At 35.7% G+C, this 22,554-nt stretch overlaps 1 protein-coding gene across 1 annotated transcript in view; it reads left to right on the top strand.

Moving 5' to 3' along the window:
- Positions 1-22,554, top strand: part of LOC108711350 (protein FAM189A1) — a 323,792-nt gene that overhangs the window by 122,271 nt on the left and 178,967 nt on the right. The window contains exon 2 of the mRNA XM_018253002.2: positions 6,435-6,491. Within this exon, the coding sequence (XP_018108491.1) occupies positions 6,435-6,491 (57 nt within the window). The remainder of the gene's footprint in view (positions 1-6,434; positions 6,492-22,554) is intronic.

The raw sequence follows: 22,554 nt of genomic DNA, 5'->3' as shown, positions 1-22,554 counted from the left end.
CCCTTTGCCTCTTACATATTTTCCTTGGCTTACAACATGGGCTAATCCCCATGGATATCCACCAGACCAACCTGTGTCTGCAAATGAATAATAAAAATTCTCCTATTTGAAGGCACCAACCCCCTCTCCAATCCAGGGAAACCCAATGATCCAGCCAAGGGTTTACACTAGGTACTTGCTGAATCCTAGTAGCGGAAAGTACCAACCCACTTTTTTTTAAACTTTTGATAAATCTGCCCATTAGACATAGCCAATAAACTAAACAGACAAAAAGCCTTGGCATAAAAGGGGGTGGAGTTTGGGTGCTTTCAGTGATTCATAACTTATATTTTCACTGAACTGTGGAGCCTTGGCAACAAGACTTAGGAGTATATTTATTAATATTGGAGACAACATCACCAGTGATGTTGCCCATAGCAGCCAATCTGATCTTTGCTTTTGTTTTCTAACTTGTTGGTGACTCTTCAAATCTAATTGCTGATTGGTTGCAACATCACCGGTGATGTTTGTCTTCAATGTTAATGAATACGCCCCTTAGGATACATAACAATGAGGAAGTATACAAACACCTCCTTACAACAGGAAGATAGACATTTTCCCCCTTTTGATAGGGGGAATACTACATTTACATTACAGCATTACAAACAATAAAAAGACCACACATCAAAGACTGCTGTTGTACATTATCCCTTTAATATGCTCATAGTGTACAGAGGCATTGTTATGGAATCATGCAAGACGTTCTTAATAAAAAAGTATTTGTGTTTTCATTATTTTTCATGGGCTTTCAAAACAAACTGTATAATAATACAGGCAACAAATACATTCCTTGAGCCTCCATCTCATTTGGGATTTAAGCTTTTGAAATAAGAAAAAAAAAGTTCTCTATAATGAGTACGATTGAATTCTTGTCTATAAAGGGGCTCTTTGAGGCATGGCAGCTTTTGAGAGTCACTCGGTTTAAAGACATTAAGAAATAAAAAATGAAATCACATATTTTCATCTCCACTTTTTAAATGATTATTTGGCAGTTGACTGGGAATAATAATGCAACAGTTAGGAGGTTATTTATGAGAGGTCGAGTTTGTGAGCTTAGTGACATGTTTTTATACCTTGAATGAACTAACTGCCCGAATGTTTTCTGATTTATGAAAAAACCCAAATAGTAAAAATTCGAAATCAGTGAATTTGGGGTAAAAAACCTGAATACTCGAATTAATAGAATTTTCACCTAAAAAAAAAAAACCCTGAATCGTTTGAATTAATCAAGTTTTTAAGTGAAACACACCAAAAAAACCCGAGCATCATGAAGGCTACAAACATCTTCAAATGGTTGAAGGGACTTCTGCCATTGACTTCTACATGACATCAACAGTTTTTAGACGGATTAATTTCGGATTCGAGCTATTTCCAGCTTCGGTGTAGAACAAAAAACTCAAAAAATTTGATTTTTTTTTTTTAAAAAAAACCACAAAACTTTAAAGTTTTTTTTTTGTTTAAATCTTTGAAATTTGAGTTTTGACTGAAAACTACCCTATAAAAACTAAATTTTTTCAGGATAAATGTGCCCTTTAATGTTAGGCGCTGGATGGAAGAGAGTTATTTGTTATTTGTCAGAAACACAAATAGGGCACTGTACACAAGATCTGTAAAGCTTTTGTTTAGCTTATTTAAAAAGAAAATCAAGGAATTCAATCAGGAATTTGGTTTGAGTGAGCACAGCTGACTTTTAAGTGATTAATTGCAATTTAGAGGAAATTATTATTTTGCTTTTTTAGTGCCATTTCTCTATATGCATTATGCAGAGCTACTTAAAGATAAAATAAACACTTTAAGATTTATAGTGAGGGCCAATGGCTCATATTCTCCGCCAGAAAACTTTAGGGCTGAACTCCACAGCGATGTGATGTCGGTTTCACCAACATGTGATGACACGCATGCCATGTGTCGGATGTGCAGAGGATAATGGAACTGAATGTGAAATCGCAAGTACAAACTACATGTATCCAACTATCAGCATGCGGCATTCACATCCGGCAGTTGGAGTTCGGCCCTGAGCAAGTAAAGAAGGGCTTGAATGTGGCCATGGAGCTAGTCATTCACTAGCAAGAGGTGGATTCCATTCATATAAATGATGAGCTGCACTGAAACATTTGACAACTTCTAAGCAGGTTTTTCATGTTTGTGAGAAATGTCTCTAATCTTAAAATATGAAACAAAATCAGTGGGGCATGACATAACAAGATTTGGTGAATGGTAAATTGTGGGAAGTGTGGTGAATACAAAGAGGAGTTTTTTTTACCTTCCTTAATTGGGTAGACATTTGGGGGCAAATTTACTTAAGGTCGAATATCGATATTCGACTGCCGAATTGAAATCCTTCAACTTCGAATATCGAAGTCGAAGGATTTACCACAATTTGTTCGATCAAACGAAAAATTGTTTGATCGAATGATTTTAATCCATTGATTGAACGATTTTTCTTCGACCAAAAAATACTTAGAAAGCCTATGGGGACCTTCCCCATAGGCTAACATTGACCTCGGTAGGTTTTAAGTGGCGAACTAGGGGGTCGAAGTTTTTTTTAAAGAGACAGTACTTAGACTATCGAATAGTCTAACGATTTTTAGTTCGAATTGTTCGTGTCGAAGTCGTAGTCGATGGTCGAAGAAGCCAAAAAAACATTCGAAATTCTACGTTTTTTTCCCTCTATTCCTTCACTCGAGCTAAGTAAATGGGCTCCCTAGATACAGCAGACTAGTTTATATATCATCACCCTGTTTCTCCTGTATGAATAAATGAGACCAACCAACCTGAATTGATTAAGAAATGCTCATATGGTTTTATGGCAGCTAACTCCCTCAATTCATTACACCTGCGTTCGGGGCTTGCAGTTAAGTTGCAGTTAGTATAACACTATTTGGAAGAATGGGCCACGTTTCTTCATGCATTCCTATGCATTTGAACAAGGAGAGGTAGACTAAAGGGGGATGCAGGGCTCTGTGTGTAAGGCTAAAAACAATAGGACGACCATATATTTTTTTTTAAAAAATTGATTTTTTCATAAAACGTAGGCAGAACATAAGTAGTAAGAAATTATTGAACTTGGGTGTATGATATATTTCTCTTTTAAATTATAAACCTGTTGCCAATTCTTTTTGTGGCAATGTAACATTTCCAGTAAGTGCAATGAATATTTTGTAGTATTACAGAAGAACAGAAACAATGATGGAAAAGCTTTCTCATGTAGCCTTCTGTTTAATAACCATGCAGTGCTTCTTTATTCATTTTGTTTAAATAGTCTAACAGATACTGAATGTCTTCTAAGGGGTAAATTGAAAAAAAAAACTATAGGGCATGATAAGATTTATAGAGAAAGAAATCCAGTAAAAGCCAGTGGGAGTTTCCTTTGGTTTGTATTAGCTTTAAATCAGTTTGCAGCAGAGCATTCAGCCTTTGACAGAACACATTCAGTTGACAGTGGCCTGTTTGAAACATGAAACACTCTCTTTTTAAGAAAAGAGAAGTAAATGAAACAATTTACAGGGGCAAACGTATACAGTAGCTATGTAGGGCTTGAATTTTAAAATTGTATAGGTTCATCACATACAGCATCATTCACTTTGGTTGTGCTGCTGTAAAGATTCAAACCTAATAAAATAAATTTACGTTTCCATGAAGAGAGGGAGATGTATGAACTGTGAATTAGAAGCAAAGGTGGAAAAAACATGAAGAAAGAACAAGAATGAAACTGAGAAGGTGGTGTGATAAATAAACCAATGCAGTCATCTCAATACTGGCCATAAATTACTATTTATGAGAAAGATGAACAGGCTCATCATAAAACAAACGAGCACATGGGAGATGCACCAATTCTAGAGGAGAGACTATATTGGAGATAAATGGTGTGTTTCAAACTGCTGGAGAAATCCACCACAGATTTTGATAATAATTTGAATGTTTATATATTTCTTTTCTTTGTATGATCATTGAATTTCACAGCGATAAAAGTTTTAAGAGGGTAGTTTGCAACATAGAAATGGTTTGTACAATAAAATATTCTGCTTTAAAAATAGACTTTTATGCACCTAGTGCAAATGGTAGCTGAATTATTATAGCAAGTGGGTCTTTGGAATATGCACCTGTTTCTGTTTTCTACATAAATAATCACAATCTGCTATTCCTAACAAGTACACTCTTAAAACATAGGTTTGGTTGGACTTTGTCTTTGTCTATGTGAGTTTTGGAGCCCAATAAATAAAAACTCACCCAAATTCTATTCATTTCTATGGGATTTTTAGAATTGTATTTATCAATGGGTGAAGGTTTAAACTCATTAGATAAATAAGGATCTGAAAATCACATAGAAATGAATAGAACGTGGGTGAGTTTTTATTTATTAAGCTCTAAACTCACATTTTGCTACATCTGCACCTATATGTCTGTCTGGGCATAAAGCAACCTGCTGATGACCCCAAACTCCAGTGGTATTGCTTGATAAGTCTTACTTTGACCATTTGCAAGACTTGGCATGATTCATTGGCATATGAGGAAGTATAGAGCATCTGAGTGTCAGTGTAAACAGACCAATACAAAGCTAGTCATACCGTTTACCACACCTTGTTTGATATCCGTCCATTTGTTTACTGTACAGGATTGTTCTGTGTATTGGCCACCTTTACATTTCTCTTACAAATATTAATTGAAGACTAGTGATGGGCGAATTTATTCGCCCGGCGCGAATTTGCGGCGAATTTGCGCAATTCGCCGCCAGCGAATAAATTCGCGGCAAAAACGGGCGCCGGCGTCAAAAACGGGCGCCGGCGTCAAAAACGGGCGGCGACGTCAAAAACGAGACGCCGGCACGATTTCGCTAATTTTTCGCAGTTTCGCGAATTTCGCAAATTTTTCAGCGAAGCGAAACTGCGCAAATTCGCCCATCACTATTGAAGACTGAAGAGGCCAGTTAGGATCTTTTATATCCTCTGCCCTCCTATATCCCTCAGCAGCTGCTTCTCAAATTGTTTTGCTCTTATTTCAGCTATGCATTTTTGATTAAATATTGTCAATTTCATTTGTATTGTTCATGAAAATGTATTTCTTATGAGAGAGGCATAGTACAGTTATTCAAATAAAATGGCCACATTCGTCCTGCATGTTTCTCTGTCTCTGTCAAACCAAAACCAAAAAAATATAATGACCAGAATAACACAGAAACCATAAATTTTGGCAAGCAGTCCGCTGAAATAAACTTGATGTTTTTACTCTACGAGTGGACTGAGGAGTGCTTGCCAACATTTTTTATAGTTTCTGTGTTATTCTAGTCATTATATTTTTTTGGTTTTGGTTTGACAGAGAAAGGAACATGTACATTGCACATCACCTACAGCTACGGGTTTGGGGCGATGCACCTGGGCCACTCACCACTTTTGTGAGTGTGGCCTTTTCTAAACCTTTATGCATTGTATGAAGAGTTTGCAAACCCAGGAGCGTTGGACCTGGGGTATATACACCCAGGTCATCGGCTAAAAAAGGGTGAGCATGTTAATGGCTGGAAGAAGGCTATTAGTTGATTCTAAAAAATCCTAAATAATATAGAAAAATTATTATAATAGTGGGATTGTGTTAACCCCCAAAAATATTATTTTAACATGCTAATGCCTTATAAGAATTATAGGTTGAGTTTGAGCTTTTTCTTATAGTTGAACAGAATAACACAGATCTGATGACAGACAAAAGGCCACTGACAAATCTAATCTGTCCGGTCCCTTTCTGTCTGAAATAGCTCTATATAATCTTATTTCATGAACAAGCTAACCTTATGCCTGTCCAGGCTTATGTTAATTAAATATGATTATTGTCTCTCTCTACTTCTTTAGCTGGTAGGTAGGGTTCTTCACTAACTGGTACTTTCTGCTGTTGCCCATTAATTTTCTATTCCAGTCTCTCTCATTTCTAGTGCAGGAGAATGATGTGACTCATTTTCGAAATGTCTCATATATCTGTCTCCAGGCATGGCAGCAAAATACAAATTATATTGATGTATTTTATATTTCTGTCTCTCTGTCTGTATATATTCCTCCGTCATCATCATCATTTATTTGTGAATGTGAATAAAATGCTTTAAAATTAATTCACAGGGAGCTATTGTGACAGTGTGTTGGTTTGACCAATAGGATTGTTGTTGTTACAAGCTACAGTACATTTTTTACTGCATGTAAACGATGTGCAGTGGAAAGGTCTATTGGTAAACACAGATCTTGCATAAAGTATCTGAGAATGTAGCTCTTAAAAATAGAAGCATTTTCAGTATGTTTTGGTTAAGGGTTTTCTTAAATTGTTTTGTAAATAATGAAATAAAATAGTTTCTAAGCTGTGGATACAGAAGAAAACAAATGTGTGCTTTGTCACTAACACTTTTCATTTCCTTTCAGGTGCTTTTGTCAGGATTGATTGGTGTTGTTGCATGGAAACGACCCCTCTCGCTCGTAGTAAGTAATGTCTCAGTCTTAATTTGTGTCAGGCAGAGCTTTCTTCATTCATTTGATCTACTAACATATTGTCTTGTATTTCAGAGGCATGGTTTCTACTTCACTGAACACATTTATTATTTAAAGATCTCTTTAAGAAGTTGGTTGTATTTTAATATGTGTTCCGTATTATAGTAACATCAGTCAACCTAACCCAACAATCATGGGATAAAGGAAGAATCTGCTTGAGAATAATAACAGGCAAAACAATATTGTAATGCTGGGGCTAACTCCTTGGTTTAGATAAACATGTATTAATGATATCTATTCAAATTAAATATATTGCAATGGTTTTGTTAAAAATATGTAGCACCTTGAGATAAATTCAGGCAGTATGCAAAAATGTAAGCGTTTTCTGTAATGAGCAATATACTATCAAGCTGTATTTGCCATTTTCCCCAGTTAATAGTTAGGTTTGTTCTTTCAATATATTTAACAAATTCTTATCTTGATTCTGCACATTTCACTAATTACATGCTAAAAAAATGAAACAGAATTAATTTCCAGATATTTCTGATCATCATTTAAAGTTTTCCTGTATCTCCTGTAATTTAGATTTTTTAAGATTCTATCCCCCACATGTAATAAAAGGCACTGGGGGTCATTTACTAACACCGGGCAAATTTGCCCATGGGCAGTAACCCATGGCAACCAATCAAATAGCTGCATTCATTTTTTTTACTTGCAGGTTGCTTTAAAAAGCTAATCACTGATTGGTTGCCATAGGTAACTGCCCATGGGCAAATTTGCCCAGTGTTAATAAATGAGACCCACTAAGTTTTCCCAGGAGCAGTAACAAGTAGCAACCAATAAGATGTTTGCTTTTAAACATGTGACCAGTAAATTCTACCTGCTGATTGGTTGCTATAGGTAACTGCCCCTGGGCAAACTTAGTACCTTTAATTACATAACCCCTTTAGTTTTTTTATGCAAAAGGTATTTTATATAAATAGAGAATCATGTTCACAATCTTGAACACAACCTCTTAGCATGCATTTTTATCATCTTTTGGTCCTTTTAGAACATACCAAGCAACTTTCCAAAGATAGAGAGAGATTTAGCACTTCAAACATGGTTTGATTGGTTGCAACATAAGATTTAGCAGACCTCCTACATTCTATCTTCAAACAGAAATAGCAGCAGACAATACTCGCCTAGCTGTTTTTAAATCTATTCTTGGTGATATGTTTGTGAAATAATAGATCTGCAAACTAGCGACAGCACTTTCTTCAATGAGAAAAATTATGCATTGGGATAGACATGTCTCTTTAATGCAATGGCTTGACCAGTCTGTATTTTGTTGGATTTTGTGCAGCTAGTGACACATAGAACATTTTATATTCTGTATGCATCTATTGGATCAGCGCTTTCTTATCTTTTTCACTTTTTCTGGAATAACTCTAATGCTTGCAATGTGCTATTTTGCCTGGGCTTTACCTTCAATAACTATAATATATGTATTTCTTCTGTACAGTGGCATCCACTTGTCTTTTTGACAGCATAGGATCAGCATAGCTAGCAAAATAAAATACTTTGAAGATTGTAGTGTTTTGCTATCTCATTAAGTTGGTAGTGATTGTTGACTGCTTTTTCTACGCGATAAGGAGAAACTAGAAGAAACAGAATATTTTTATTTTTGAAAATCATTTATTTTACAGTCATAAAGGATTGATAATACGGCAAAGACTAGTCATAAGGAAGATGTTCACATCAGTGGTATTAATCAAGCTGAAATCAATTACATGGCATAGAGGCTTAGGGGAAAGATATACAACATTTCAACACTTAGATGATAAATATAATTCCCAGAGAAATTAATAGCCTAAGGCATTATCAGTGCATGTTCCACTATAGTATTAAATAAGCAAGTGCTAAACAGGACTAGTGGTGAGCATATGAATGCAGCTCCAGGTTATTCAAATTGAGGCTTCAGCTTATTATACATGTTTGCAGTACAGGTATAGAATCTTTTATCTGGAATGCTTGGGATCTGATGTTTCTGTAATTTGAATCTTCACAAGCTAAAAACAATTTAAACATGAAACAAAATAGGATTGTATTGCTACCAATGGGGATTTGTGCAGCTTAGTTACCATAAAGAACAACGTACTGTTTTATGAATACAGAGAAAAGTAAATAATTAGAATTATTTGCTTAAAATGGACATTGTGGAAGATGGTCTTCCTATAATTCGCCTTTCGTGATAATAGGTTTCTGGATAAGAGATTCCATACCTCCCATACTGGATATAGGATACCATTTCTTCTTATAATCAAGGGCTGAACTAGCAGTTATTGATCAATTGTAACTGGAGAATCATTGGATACTCCCCATTTAGGAGACTGCTCTGTGTGTTAAGAGTGGGTGGTGCTTTAGGTAGGAAAAGAGTGGGTAATTAGTGGGCTAATATCTTCTGATAAACTTATAAACCTTCCTCTCAAACCCTAGCACTGTCATTCTATAAAATATGGCTTAGTTTATCTGGTCTATTTATCTATTTTATCACTTATTGTGTTTTCCACATAGATAAGATATGACTTAATGTACTTTTTTGGTATCCCTCTATTCAACTTTCCTTTGTTTAAAAGCTCATTTTATAACATAATCATGATTGTATGCCTACAAATTTTAATGTTACAGATCATTACAGTGCTACGCAATATGTTGGCACTATATAAATACATGTTAATAATAATGTTAATAATCATTACGATATTTAAAGATATTTCAAAAAGCATAGCATTTATTTGTGATTCTGAACAGAAGATTGACCTTACAAAATGTGAATGTCTGCTCGTATTAGGTAGCCTTTAAAGGGGTTATTCACCTTTGAGTTAACTTTTAGTATGATGTAGAGAGTGATATTCTGAGGCAATTTGCAATAGGTTAAATTGTTTTATTTGTGGTTTTTGTTTTATTAACCTTTTTATTCAGCAGCTCTCCAGTTTGCAATTTCAGAAATCTGATTGCTGGGGTACAAATTACCATAGCAACTATGCATTAATTTGAATAAGAGACTGGGTCTGAATAGGAGAGAGTCTAAATGGAAAGATGAGTAAAAAAAAGTAGCAAGAACAATACCTGTGTAGCCTTACAGAGCATTTGTTTTTTAGATGGGGTCAATGACCCCCATTTGAAAGCTGGAAAGAGTCAGAAGAAAAATGCAAATCATTCAAAAACTATAAAAAAATAATGAAGACCAATCAAAAAGTTGCTTATAATTACTCACTCTATAACATACTAAAAGTGAACTTAATGATGAACAACCCCTTAATGTGTTTAAGATTGTTATGCAATGGTATAATCATTTCTTATGATAGTGCCTCCTTAAGGATGTATGGATTAGCTAGCTGTTTCTGTAGGTTTGAATGTATTCATGTCACATACTATGTTCAGTTTCATTAAGGTAGAGTAATTTATGTGATGTGTGTATATACGCAGGAATACACTGGCACTCGAGGCAGTTGAAATGCAGGTTTACCCCTTGCTATTTATTTCGTGCGAACGTCAAGTAAATTATATCTTCCATGGGAAGGGGCAAAAGAAACAAATACAATGCAATAATATTTGAACTTTCCTATAAACGTTATATAATGATAAAAATAAGTTCATATGAACAGATTTAATTTTATGTAGTACTGCTATATCTACTTTTCCCTAAAGTTATCCTTTCCTTTTAAAGAGTCTGACTTTCTTCTGATGCTTCTCTGTTACAAACCAAGACTATTATTTCTAGACTTAGCTTTTGGCTAAACTTTCTTCTTTTTTAAAATCCTTCATTAAAATAAACGTTTAGCTAGAATCTGAGCTGAGCTCATATTTCTAGAATGAGCTTCACCAAATTATTTGGATTGTGATCCAAATCTTATATTAAGTGTATATATATATTTTTTTTTTTTTTTAGAAAAAAGCTTTTACATTACATTACAGAACAAAACACTGTGTTTTGGAAAAGTATTTGCAAAGTATTTCATCAGTTGCTTACCTCTGTGCATAATTTAAGATTTTTCTTAATAAAAGCCAAGGTGTTAAACTGAATCGAATTCTTTGGGACGAGCACCTGCATTGTCTGTACTAAGAGACAAAAGGCAAAACTAGATTGTCTAAAGATGAAGCTGTGACGGTAGTCATGGCAACATTGAGAGCCATATTACGCAGGGTCCATTCACATTATGAATGTAATTGGGAATCACAGTAATAAAAATATACATAGAAGTCTTATAATTATTATATTTTAGTCCATGAATAGAGAACAATTGGCACTCCAGCTAATGTAGAAACATACTTGAGAGTTTTAGTTTTGCAATGGCTGGAGTTTAAGAAAATTGTGTCTAGAACGGAAACCAAATAACAATTTACAATAAATGGCACCACACTGTCGTTATGTTCTGGTGGCCAATCACACCTGCACCCATTGAAGCTGGCCATACACAGTATAGAAATTATTGATGCTTATCTGTTCAGCGCATGCATTTTGCCCAGAAACCAGACATATAGCAGTGACAAGAAAAGTACCCCTGGTCAGAACATTATTTTGAATAGAAGTACTGGCCCAGAGTAGATGTAATCAAATAGAATTACTGGTGGATTCCTATGAATTTACCAATAGAAAATAAATTAATAAGTAGTGATTCAAATGGGACCATATATTATGTAGAAATAATTTAAATATAGATACCCTCCTACTGGGAGGCCAAAAGAAGCTGACCATTTCATGCAGTTATGGGAACTATTATCAACTTATTTCTACTAAAAAATTATATAAACATTAAATAAACCAAATAGGATTGTTTTGCCTCTAATAAGGATTAATTATATCTTAGTTAGTATCAAGTAGAAGGTTCTGTATTATTCCTACAGTGAAAAAGTTTAAATAATAATTACATTTTTTTGTATAAAATTTCCTGTAATTTAGAGCTTTATGGATAACAGGTTTCCACTTTAGGGTAAGGCCACACGAGGAGATTCGGGGAGATTTTGTCACCTCGCGACTAACTGCCTCGTCTTTTGAGCGACTATCTCCCCGAACTGCCTCTGCGTTTTACCCCATAGGCTACAATGAAAAGTCGCCTGCGCTAATGCACACGCGACGATGCGTTTTCTATAGTCGCCTGAAGTTGCCTCACTGAGGCAACTTTGGGCGACTATTGAAAACGCATAGCCCTTACAATTTCCTACTAACAATGATTAAATGAAGAAATGTAAATGCAACAAGTTCCTTTTTTATATTACTTTTTTCCTGAGGCATTCTATTGTATTGACATGTTGTTCTCATATAACAGCTCTCGTATGTTTATAATTTCACAAGATCATGAACTCAAATGAGCAGATAACAGCTTTATTATGAGAGTAATTATTTCTATAGATTTTTTGGTACTTTTTGCTCACAGCAGTTCCAAACTTTCTACAGCATTGCACATGGGATTTTTTTATCAGGCATGGTTAAGTGTCTCTAGGCCAGATATTGCAATTTAGTTTTTGCTTTCTGAGACACAAGAAGATAAAATGACTTGCTTAAGGTCAGAGTAAGCTCTCCTGGGAATCAAACTCGGGCATCACGCGGAGCCCACTGAGTTTATCTGTAATAACACAAACAGTTTTAGTTGTTCAAAGAACTATTATCAGCATAACATTTTACTGTAGTCATTGCACACTATTGTAGAATTAATATTTGATTATTATTACAATAATTAAGGCTCATTAAAACAAATCACTTTTTTGCTGAGCTTTCATTGCAGTTAGAAAAGGCAAATCTCAAACATTTTTAAAGATTACTCCAAAAAACCTTTTCATATAACCTTGGGGAGAAATGTCTTATTGCCCTTTCCTAAATGAGCCCTATAGGTTTCACTTTTTAATTGTGTTAATATGCTTTATAGGGTCATTTATTAAATCCCTTCCTGAAAGTGCTACAGCACTAAGGGGTGCAAAAGTGGTGCAAAATCATACCACTTAGTGCTCATTTACTGATCGAAATTGCATAGTGCAAGTCACAGCTCTGTGGGCACAATGCAGTCCTGCATATAGTTCTGTAGGACCTTGCACCTTTTGGAGCTAATTTGCATGTGTGAATGATGTTTATGGTATGAGGAATCCAAGGTGGCATCCACGTACCAACCCAGCCCACCCCTCATGAATACACCAATGTTAAACACAATTCTCATCCTGGAGTGTAAAGACCTGCGTCTATGGGTGCTACGAATGAGATGGGGTGCAATGTGTGAAAATTAGGGGTTCCCCCTCACTACATAAATAAGATCTTATGATATTTTTCATATTTGTGACTTTGTGGTCACTAAGTTATACTAGTCGGAAAAACCAGTTTACGTATCCAATTAATGCACAAGAGGGCTATATGGAGCACAAACAGAAAACACCTCAGGAATAGGATGCAAACTAGAGTCAAGCGTCAATTAGAGTCAAGCAAATTTAATGTTTGGAATTGGAAGCATTTTTCTCAAATCCATATAACATCATAAAATCCAACAGTTTGCTCACCATTTCCTCCATTGCCCTTCAATAAAGTCATCATATAAGTGGAGATTAATGAAGAAGTATGCTAATCGAATGGACACACTTAATGGGTCCTAACCCCATTTCTATAAACTGAATTACATACACATCTGTCATAATCTGTTTGGCAGAGTTTGAGTCGTTGAGGGGAAGTGGGAAGGTGAAATTGGGTAGAATCAGAGGTAGAACAACTAGGGCAAGAACATTGTCAGTACATTTGTAATACTGGCTCCGATCCTGGCTGGTATTTTACCAGCTAGGCTAGTGAAATACCGGCTAGGTGGCAACCCTATATGTAAGTCAGAGCACAGCTTTGTCCGCCCAATGTTCCCTCAAAGTAGTGCACTTGCATTTATATGAAAGTCATAACAACAGCACACAAAAAAATACACAGACAGTATAAATACATTAACATAATTCAGTACTTACAAGGACCTACAATGCTCAGAAAAGAATAAGTCCACAAAGCCTGCAAAAAATTAGATGGAACATTGCCCCTGGCATTAAAATGTATAACTTGACAGCTCCCAATATGGAATGAAATATTTCTTTCTTAAAATACCAGAAGATAATGAAAATTATTAATTTGGCATGATGTGCTATAAAAGTCTACCCTGCATTTAAAATGAAAGCGAAATAGAAGTCCTGTTTTTTAATGCCAATGTCTACCATTAACGCATTACATACATGTATTTCAAATAAAAATATCACCATTGGTGTGGTGTGGGTATCTCCTACCATAAATCTAGCTTGTATGTCATTAAGGGCATATGAGACAGTAGTGCCAATCAGAAACACTAGGTGCAAAGGAGCTGCCTTCAAAGATAGACAATACGTACAGGACTATCTTACACCTGTTTAACTATAAGGGGCGAAGCACATTTTGCACTTGCAAATATAAAAGGATTAAAGTGATACTGACACTAAGGGGCACATTTACTAAGGGTCGAATTTCGAAGTGGTAAAACTTCAAAAAACGACCATCGAATTGTAAAAATTTGATAGTCAAAGTTTTTTTGGATTAAATTTAGCAGTTTTCGCTCGAATTCAAATCATTCGATCGAATGTAGAAATCGTTCGAATCGAACAATTTAATCGATCAATCGAACGATTTTCAAAAAAAAAACTTTGACTTCTAAAAACTTACTCAAATACTGGTTATAGGTTCTAGGAGGTCCCCATAGGCTAACATCGGCAGGTTCAAGGTGGTGAAGTGTCGAAGTCGAAGTTTTTTTAAAGAGACAGTACTTCGAATGGTCAAATATTCAAAGTTTTTTCAATTAGAATCAAATTTTGGCCTAGTCTATGGTCGAAGTACCCAAAAATTACTTAGAAATTCGAAGTTTTTGATTTCGAAAATTCACTTCGACCCTTAGTAAATGGGCCCCTAAAAAACTACATTAAAAATATGAATGTACATTAGGGGGCACATTTACTTAGCTAGAGTGAAGGATTAGAATAAAAAATACTTTGATTTTGAACTTTTTTTTTGGCTACTTCGACCATCGAATTGGCTACTTCGACCTTCGACTACGACTTTGACTAAAAATCGTTCAACTATCCGACCATTTGATAGTCGAAGTACTATCTCTTTAGAAAAAACTTCGACCACCTACTTCGCCACCTAAAACCTACCGAGCACCAATGTTAGCCTATGGGGAAGGTCCCCATAGGCTTTCTAGGCAATTTCTGATCGAAGTTCAATCGAACGAATTTCGGTAAATCCTTCGACTTCGATATTCGAAGTCGAAGGATTTAACTTGGATGGTCGAATATCGAGGGTTAATTAACCCTCTGTATTCGACCCTTAGTAAATGTGCCCCTACGTATCAGTATCATTTAATGTGCCTCATTGTTTTGTCCATGGGCCATGGAGATTAAATGCCTTATCCCCTAATTTCACTGTTCCTTTGACTTCAATGCATTTTGGTGAAATGTTTCGGCTTTGCAAATTTTTCCAGTTTTATTGTTTTAGCAACTAAAAAGCCAAGTTTTGCTAATCAATACTGATAGCTTTTTAAAAAAAGTTTAAGGCATTTCAAGTTTACCATATTCAGATAGCTGAAGGTGACCACTAGTAATCCATAGTTCCTGCACTCAAAGTATATGTCTGTAAAAGTGGTGCAATACACAATCCTTGGATGGCTTGCAGGGCAACACAATATGTAGTGAAATGGATACTGTTTAGGGGAGGTAAACCTCATTTTGTCAGATGAAGTTTAGCAATACTTAAAAAGTAACCTCACTCAAATGGAGACACAATCTTCCCACAATAACAGAGACTATAATAAAATAGAGATACTTTTACTAGCGATATATATTCAAAGGAATTCCTTATTTTCATGCTATTTTTCTTGCTACATGTTGCATTGTTTCTCTCCATTTGCAGAAGTTAACCAAAACCACTTTGAATGCCTTAGTAAGTGCAAAATGATTGAATAGTCTGTACTCCCATAAATGCCAAATTCTTCATTGAAAGAACCAAGCACAATATTCTAAATACATTCTGCTGTATTGGATTTTTATAACTGTTGTCGCACAGTACATGTCAGTCCGAATGATCAGACTGTGAAAAACAAAGCTGTAATTGACTGTTTTTAATGGAGGCATTGAGTTTTCCAGAGTTATTTTCCAATTGAATTGCAAATCTGCTCTGTAGCTGGGGACCTACATGTCAACCTCCTGATTATCCCTTCAGTGTTGGCACTGATGTCTGATAACCTCACAACCCCATGGGATGGCATGCAGTCAGCATACTAATAAATCATCTTGCTAGAGGCCTTTTATACCGTTGAAGAAATAAATCAAAATGTTATTAAACATACAAAAAGATTCATCTTTCTTTCCTTCTTGTCTAAAAATGTGCCTAAATGGAATCTAATATATTGTGTGCCTCTTTCGAAACATTCTACTGTGCAGAAAATTGTCCCACTCCCAACTTTTCCTGGAAATGTAAATGTCTAAACAGAACAATATATGTATAAGCCGCGCAGTAAAAAGCTGGTCCACCGTGGACTCTTTTGTACCAACCAGCTATGATTTAAATCCATTTATTTCTAGACAATATAACTAAATCTCTATGTGTAATGAATAGGCAAGTTTTGTACATGATCCCAAAGGGCATCCCATATTTTGTTAATAAGATAATTGTTGAGGTTCTTTTTCATTAGACCACAATTACATTTCAGCATGAGGATAAACTGTACTGTTTTCCAGTATCACGTTACCCCTACACTGCATGATATTTGGCAACCATTTATAAACTGAAGAATAGTGATGGGCGAATGTATTCCCCAGGCGCGAATTCGCTGCAAAATTTCGCGATTCGCAGCCAGCAAATAAATTTGCGAAACGCCCACGAAAATTTGCACGACAAATTAGTCTGCGTCAAAAAAACGGACGCCGGCGCCAAAAACAAGACGCCAGCGCCGTCTCGTTTTTTCTCGCAAATTTTTCGGCGAAGCAAAATGGCGCAAATTCGCCCATTACTACTGAAGAACCCAATTTAATACATTCTACCTATCCTTCAATCATCCCTATGCAGCGCCGATCCGCGCCTTAATGCCGCCTGAGGCGGCCTTCTGTTGCCGCCCCGACCCCTCCTCACGGCGCTCACATTTTCTGTGCAGGAGGGGGTCGGGGCGCTGCACGTCGCTAGTGCAGAGAGCGCAATTAGTTACCAGGAGCGGCTCTTAGTTACCAGGAGCGGCATTTTTGCCGCCCCTGGTAACCAGGGGGGCGCTGCCGCCTGAGGCGAGTGTCTCAACTCGCCTCATTGGTGGAGCGCCCTTGTCCCTATGGTTTATGTACATCCTGAATCAGAAAGAATGTACAATGACAGGGTTTTCTTTATCTAAAAACATCTGCCATTGCAAAAATAATAAGTGCCACTATTAATTAACTGGACACAGACATACCATGTAGTACACTAATTATAAAACAACACATCTGACTAATGAATTCCAACAGCTGAAACTATAGGACAGCATTGAAATCAGGGATACCATGTATTCTACTTATCCAAAAACCAAAAGATCATAAACACGGTAAATCAAAATAAAGCTACATAAAAATAGTTAACAGTCATGAATAATTAAATATGGTATTATTTAAGTCTCATATTGGGAGGCCAGTGTGCATAAATGCTTATATTCTGTTTATTTTAGTGGCGTATTTGATCAATTCAAAAATCAAATTACATATAGTGCTGTCAGTTCAAGTTAGTTGCTTATTCTTAGGGACAGTAGATAAGATAAACGGACTGTCAGGGAGGAGAATCCATAGCTCAGAAAACTAGTTAAAATAACTAGTAATAAATACACAATATGGAGCAGTAAAATACTTTATAGTTTTAAAGGAAAACTTTACCTCCAAAATGAATATTTAAGCAACAGATAGTATATATCATATTAAGTGGCATATTAAAGAATCTTACCAAACTGGAATATATATAAAAGTAAATATTGTCCTTTTAGAGCTCTTAACATTAAACCATCATTTTGTGATGTCTGTGTGCTGCCTCAGAGATCACCTGACCAGAAATACTGCAGCTCTAACTGTAAAAGGAAGTGTCAAAGCAAAAAACTTTGTCAGTTTATTGGCTCATGTGATCTAACATGTATGGTTTGTTTGTTTTGTTTTTGTGCGCAGCGAATCCTAGGATCCCAGGGGGCGGCCCTTATTTTTTAAAATAGCAATTTTCTATTTAGAATTCCCCAATGGCACATACTACTAAAAAATTATATTATTATGAAATTGGTTTATTTACATGAAGCAGGGTTTTACATATGAATTGTTTAATGTAATATCTTTTTATAGAGACCTACATTAGTTTTCCTTTAAGTAGATTCCATGAACAATGGTCTTAAAGGGCACCTGTCATCCAACAATTGTTTCCCCCATCAGATATATATATATATGTGTATATATATATATATATATATATATATATATATATATATATATATATATATATATATATATCTTTTTTTTAAATGGTGGGTGGACAAGTTTAGTGGTGCATAATGAGCATTTTTCCCAGTGAGCTAATTATGCACATTTGTGTGATGTGCTCTGTATGGGAACTGGGATTCTATCATCAGTTACTTGACACTCCCTATTTATGGATGTGTTTCATAACTGTTAAATGAATACTTTACATTATTTAGTAAGTCAATTTATTTTATACTGTTGCTTCCTGAAAACAGAAGCTCCTTATAACTTCTTGAAAACTATCAGTATCAATTGCATACTAATACTTGAACAGTAACTTTTTGCAGTACTAAAAATCACTCAGCCTGTGCATGGTCCTTGATTTCAACTGTCAAAGTTCTACAAACTCATGAAAATAGTTTTAGCTATAGTTTCCTTCTACCACGATCCTAATGAGTCATGCTAGTGTATCATCTGGATATATTAGCATCTACACGGGATATCCTCAAGCATATCATTCTCTTTATGCTCACATTTCTAGCTTGTGTACAGTAATAAGAACAATGAATTATTTATACTGGATTATGACTAATATAGGTTCTAAAGGCCAAGTGTTTCTGGCACACATAATTGAGACAATTTAGGAAGGGATGCAATGCACAGCTTTTCATTTTTGTTTCTGTCCAATAAACAGTGTCCTTCGTTTAGGGCTAACATTCATTATCAGCACCCTCAGACAATGAGCACTATAAAAATGGAGAGAGTCTGTTGTTTCCATTGTTTCTTGTGCGTTTATTGCCAGGAAACAAAAATATTACAGATCCCCATACAATTGCTTAAAATTTCTTTATGCAAAGTGTTAAATATCCAAATATTGCCCTTTCTAGTTTACTTGCTTTTATAGGTGTCATTATTAAAAAAATTACTTTCTCAGTTTGTTATTACCATTTTATTTGAGTCTGAGAAGCGAGTCTTTAAGATTTATTAAACAATCTTGTGTTGTTAGCTCTGTTTATTGTACTGTAGTTTAATCTCAGCCTTGCATAATTTTCAAGTGATAAATTAATTGTGTGTAGCAGGGGCAATATCTTCAGTTGCATTGCTAGAAAATAGGAAGCATTGAGCTTGTGAGTTTGCAATATTCCAATAATTATATTGTCCAGTTCCTTTGTTTATGTCTCTCTGTTTGGTTTAAATATTTTAGTTTTAATTTTGCTAAGCAGCCTTCACACAACAGTCAGTGTATTCAAACTAAAAATTTTAAATGATACTTACCCTTTGATTCTGTGGATGGGGTATTGGCAGATATGCAAGTAAGAGAAGTCACAGCGTCTCCTCATTGCTTTGTGGATGACCACATTGCACAGTATCTTTCTATTTGACCTGGTCTTTATGACCAAATGTATGAGTATCACACCACTAATATGAACAATACCGTAAATCACCATAAAATATTAAAGGGGAGATGGATTACACCCTATTGCATTAAATTGACCTTGTCTAGAGATTTAGCATCATATGATGTCCTTTACGTACTGTATGTTTAAGGATCTCAGTTTACTCCAGAGATGTTGCACTCCTTAAGCTAATGTTAAGCTAATATTTGATAATATGCAGCCAAAGATGAAGAGAACTCTGACCTAAACTGTATAAGAGAAATAATGCTGGGGCCAGGGGATAAATATACACAATCATTGGCTTTGTGTAATCTTTCAAAATATTATTTTAGTTCAGAATATCATAAATATTTAATTCAAGGGTTGTTTTAAAGGGAGTTGGACAATGAGTATATTGACCTATGTATTCTTTTTAATGCTGAACTGCTTAAATTATGTTAAAGGGCAAATAACTCAATAAAGAGGGATGTTACCAGATGACCCACTAAGTGCCGGTGTCAAACTGATGTCTAATTCTCTGTTAATCAGTGTGTCACAGGCAATGGTGAGCAGAAAATTGACTGGTATGCTAATGCTTCCAAACGCAGTGTTTACTTGCCTTCTGTAAGAGAAGGATATTTGTATCGACAGATAAGGTTTCCTAATTAAACTAAGATAACAGGCCAGTCGTGCTGGATAGAATAAGCCAATGTTTCTTCAGGTTTAAACACTAATCGGAATAGTTATTTCTCAGTGGATATTTATTTGCATGCTGCTGTTATCAGATTGACTATTACCTTCCTAATCGTGACTTTTCAGTAAAAAGGGGAATTAACCCCTTCACCTGTATTAATGGAAAATGCCTGATATTCATGTTTATTTTTCTAGGGAGAAACGTGAACAGAATAAAGGGATTGGGATGTGAAGTATGATATATTCTTTGTGTGTATGTGTCTTTTTATTTGTTTTGTTAGGACAACAAAGTTCTCAAAAGGATCAATGCAAAATGTTACTAACCTTCCTGCCTCCCACCCCCCGTGCCCTTTACCTGAATGGTCAAGTCAAAGGGGGAGAAAGGAACTCATCAACAGTTCATTTGGCAGTTTCCAGGTCCATGCTACTGTAACCTGAATCATAATATTATGTGTAACAAATAGTTGCTGGTACCTGGGAACTGAGTTATTCCTTTCAAGTAAGTGAGTGAGAATAGGTCTTAAAGGATTACTAGGCCTTGGATAAGGTCTTGAAAGAGACAGAAGGAAGGTGGTCCCTGTCTTCCAGTTTCTTTCATACACTGAAAGATAACTTCTGTTTATCATAGAAGATCAATATAATATCCTTAAAAAAGCAATATTACAGATTTGTTTTCTTTTGGTTGAGAGATTTTTATTTACTAGCAGCAAAAAACAAATATACTGTCCATACAATGTAGAAATAAAAAATACATGAACTGAAAAAGTAATGAAAAATTTATTTATTTATTTATGGTTCACCAAAATATTTTCAGGCATTATGTGAAAGTTTACAAAACTTCTTGGGCTATACCACAAGAATAAAGTGAATATAGTTTGAAGGGAACTAAAGCTAGATAAAGAATGTGCTTAGAATGATATACTTTATCCATAGAGTTTACTGCATCAGCCATAATACATCCCGAAATAGCCCCCCCCACATATTTAACCTATATGGCCCCTATGACCCCCATGGCCTATCTGTTTTACTGTCCTTGCTTTTTGCTCATTTGTGCTTTTCATTCTCTGCTGTCTTGCCTGTTGTTCCCTGCTAGATGCACATTCAGAAAAGGGAACCAGTATAGAACCTATCTGTATTATGGGCAATGCAGATGTCTTATATAGGATGAATAGTTTAGATAGGGATGTAATATGAAAGAGGTTCTTCCCGGGAATGTCCTGCAAATAAATGCTGGTTTGATTTTAACAAGGAACAGCTCACAGCATTAAAAAGAAGCTTCAAGGTTACCCTTTGTTAGGAACATTTAGTAGAATAATTAACAGAACAGGGCTGAAGACAGTTGACACTTACAATAAAAGATGTATTGGTTTAAGAGAAAGCTTTTAGGTGCAGAATAATTGTGCTGGAGTAATTATTGATAATCTACTAAATCTCTGAGCCCATTTACGATAGATAGCAATTACATATATTTCAGACCTATATACTTACTGGAACTGTGTAAAAATGTCATATTGTATATGTAATTTAATGTTAAATTATCAGCAGAAGGATTTAAATAGGCCAACAGAAAGTATTTTGCTGGGATGCACAAAGTTTTCAGAGAGTCAGAATCAGAAAATCAGATCATTAAATTATATGTGTAGTTTCGCTTGTGAACAGCAATCTTCAAGTTTGACCACAGATTCTCAATTGGATTGAGGTCTGGACTTTGACTAGGCCATTCCAACACAACCACTCGAGTGTTGCTTTAGCAGTATGCTTCGGATCATTGTCCTGATGGAAGGTGAACTCCGTCCCAATCTCAAATCACAGGCAAACTGACACAGGTTTTGCTCAAGAATATTCCTGTATTAGCACCATCCATACTTCCCTTGACTCAGACCAGTTTCCCTGTCTCTGATGCTGAAAAACATCCCCATAGCATGATGCTGCCACCACCATGTTTCACTGTGGCGATGGTGTTCTTGGGGTGATGGAATGTGTTGGGTTTGCGCCAGACATAGCATTTTCCTTGGTGGCCAAAAAGTAAAATTTTAGCCTCATCTGACCAGAGCATCTTCCTCCATACATTTGGGGAGTCACCCACATGCCTTTTGGCAAACTCAAAATGTGCCTTCTTATTTTTAACTTTAAGTAATGTTTTTTTTCTGGCCACTCTTCCATAAAGCCCAGCTGTATGGAGTATACGGCTTATTGTGGTCCTATGGACAGATACTCCAGTCTCTGCTGTGGAACTCTGCAACTCGTTCAGGGTTACTTTTGGTCTCTGTGCTGCCTCTCTGATTAATGCCCTCCTTGCCGGTCTGTGAGTTTTGGTGGGCAGCCCTCTCTTGGCAGGTTTGTTGTTGTACCATTGTTGTGGTACCATGACAGAAAAGGTGTGTTTATACTGACAGATCATGTGACAATTAGGGGCAGATTTATCAAGGGTCAAATTTCGAATTTGAAAAACATCGAAATTCGAATTCAAAAAGACCAACTGCAATTAAATCGAAGGGTTTTTTGGCCGA

Source organism: Xenopus laevis, chromosome 3L (genome assembly GCF_017654675.1).
Source record: "Xenopus laevis strain J_2021 chromosome 3L, Xenopus_laevis_v10.1, whole genome shotgun sequence".
Classification (NCBI taxonomy): Eukaryota; Metazoa; Chordata; class Amphibia; order Anura; family Pipidae; genus Xenopus; species Xenopus laevis.
This window is presented reverse-complemented; position numbering and strand designations above follow the sequence as displayed.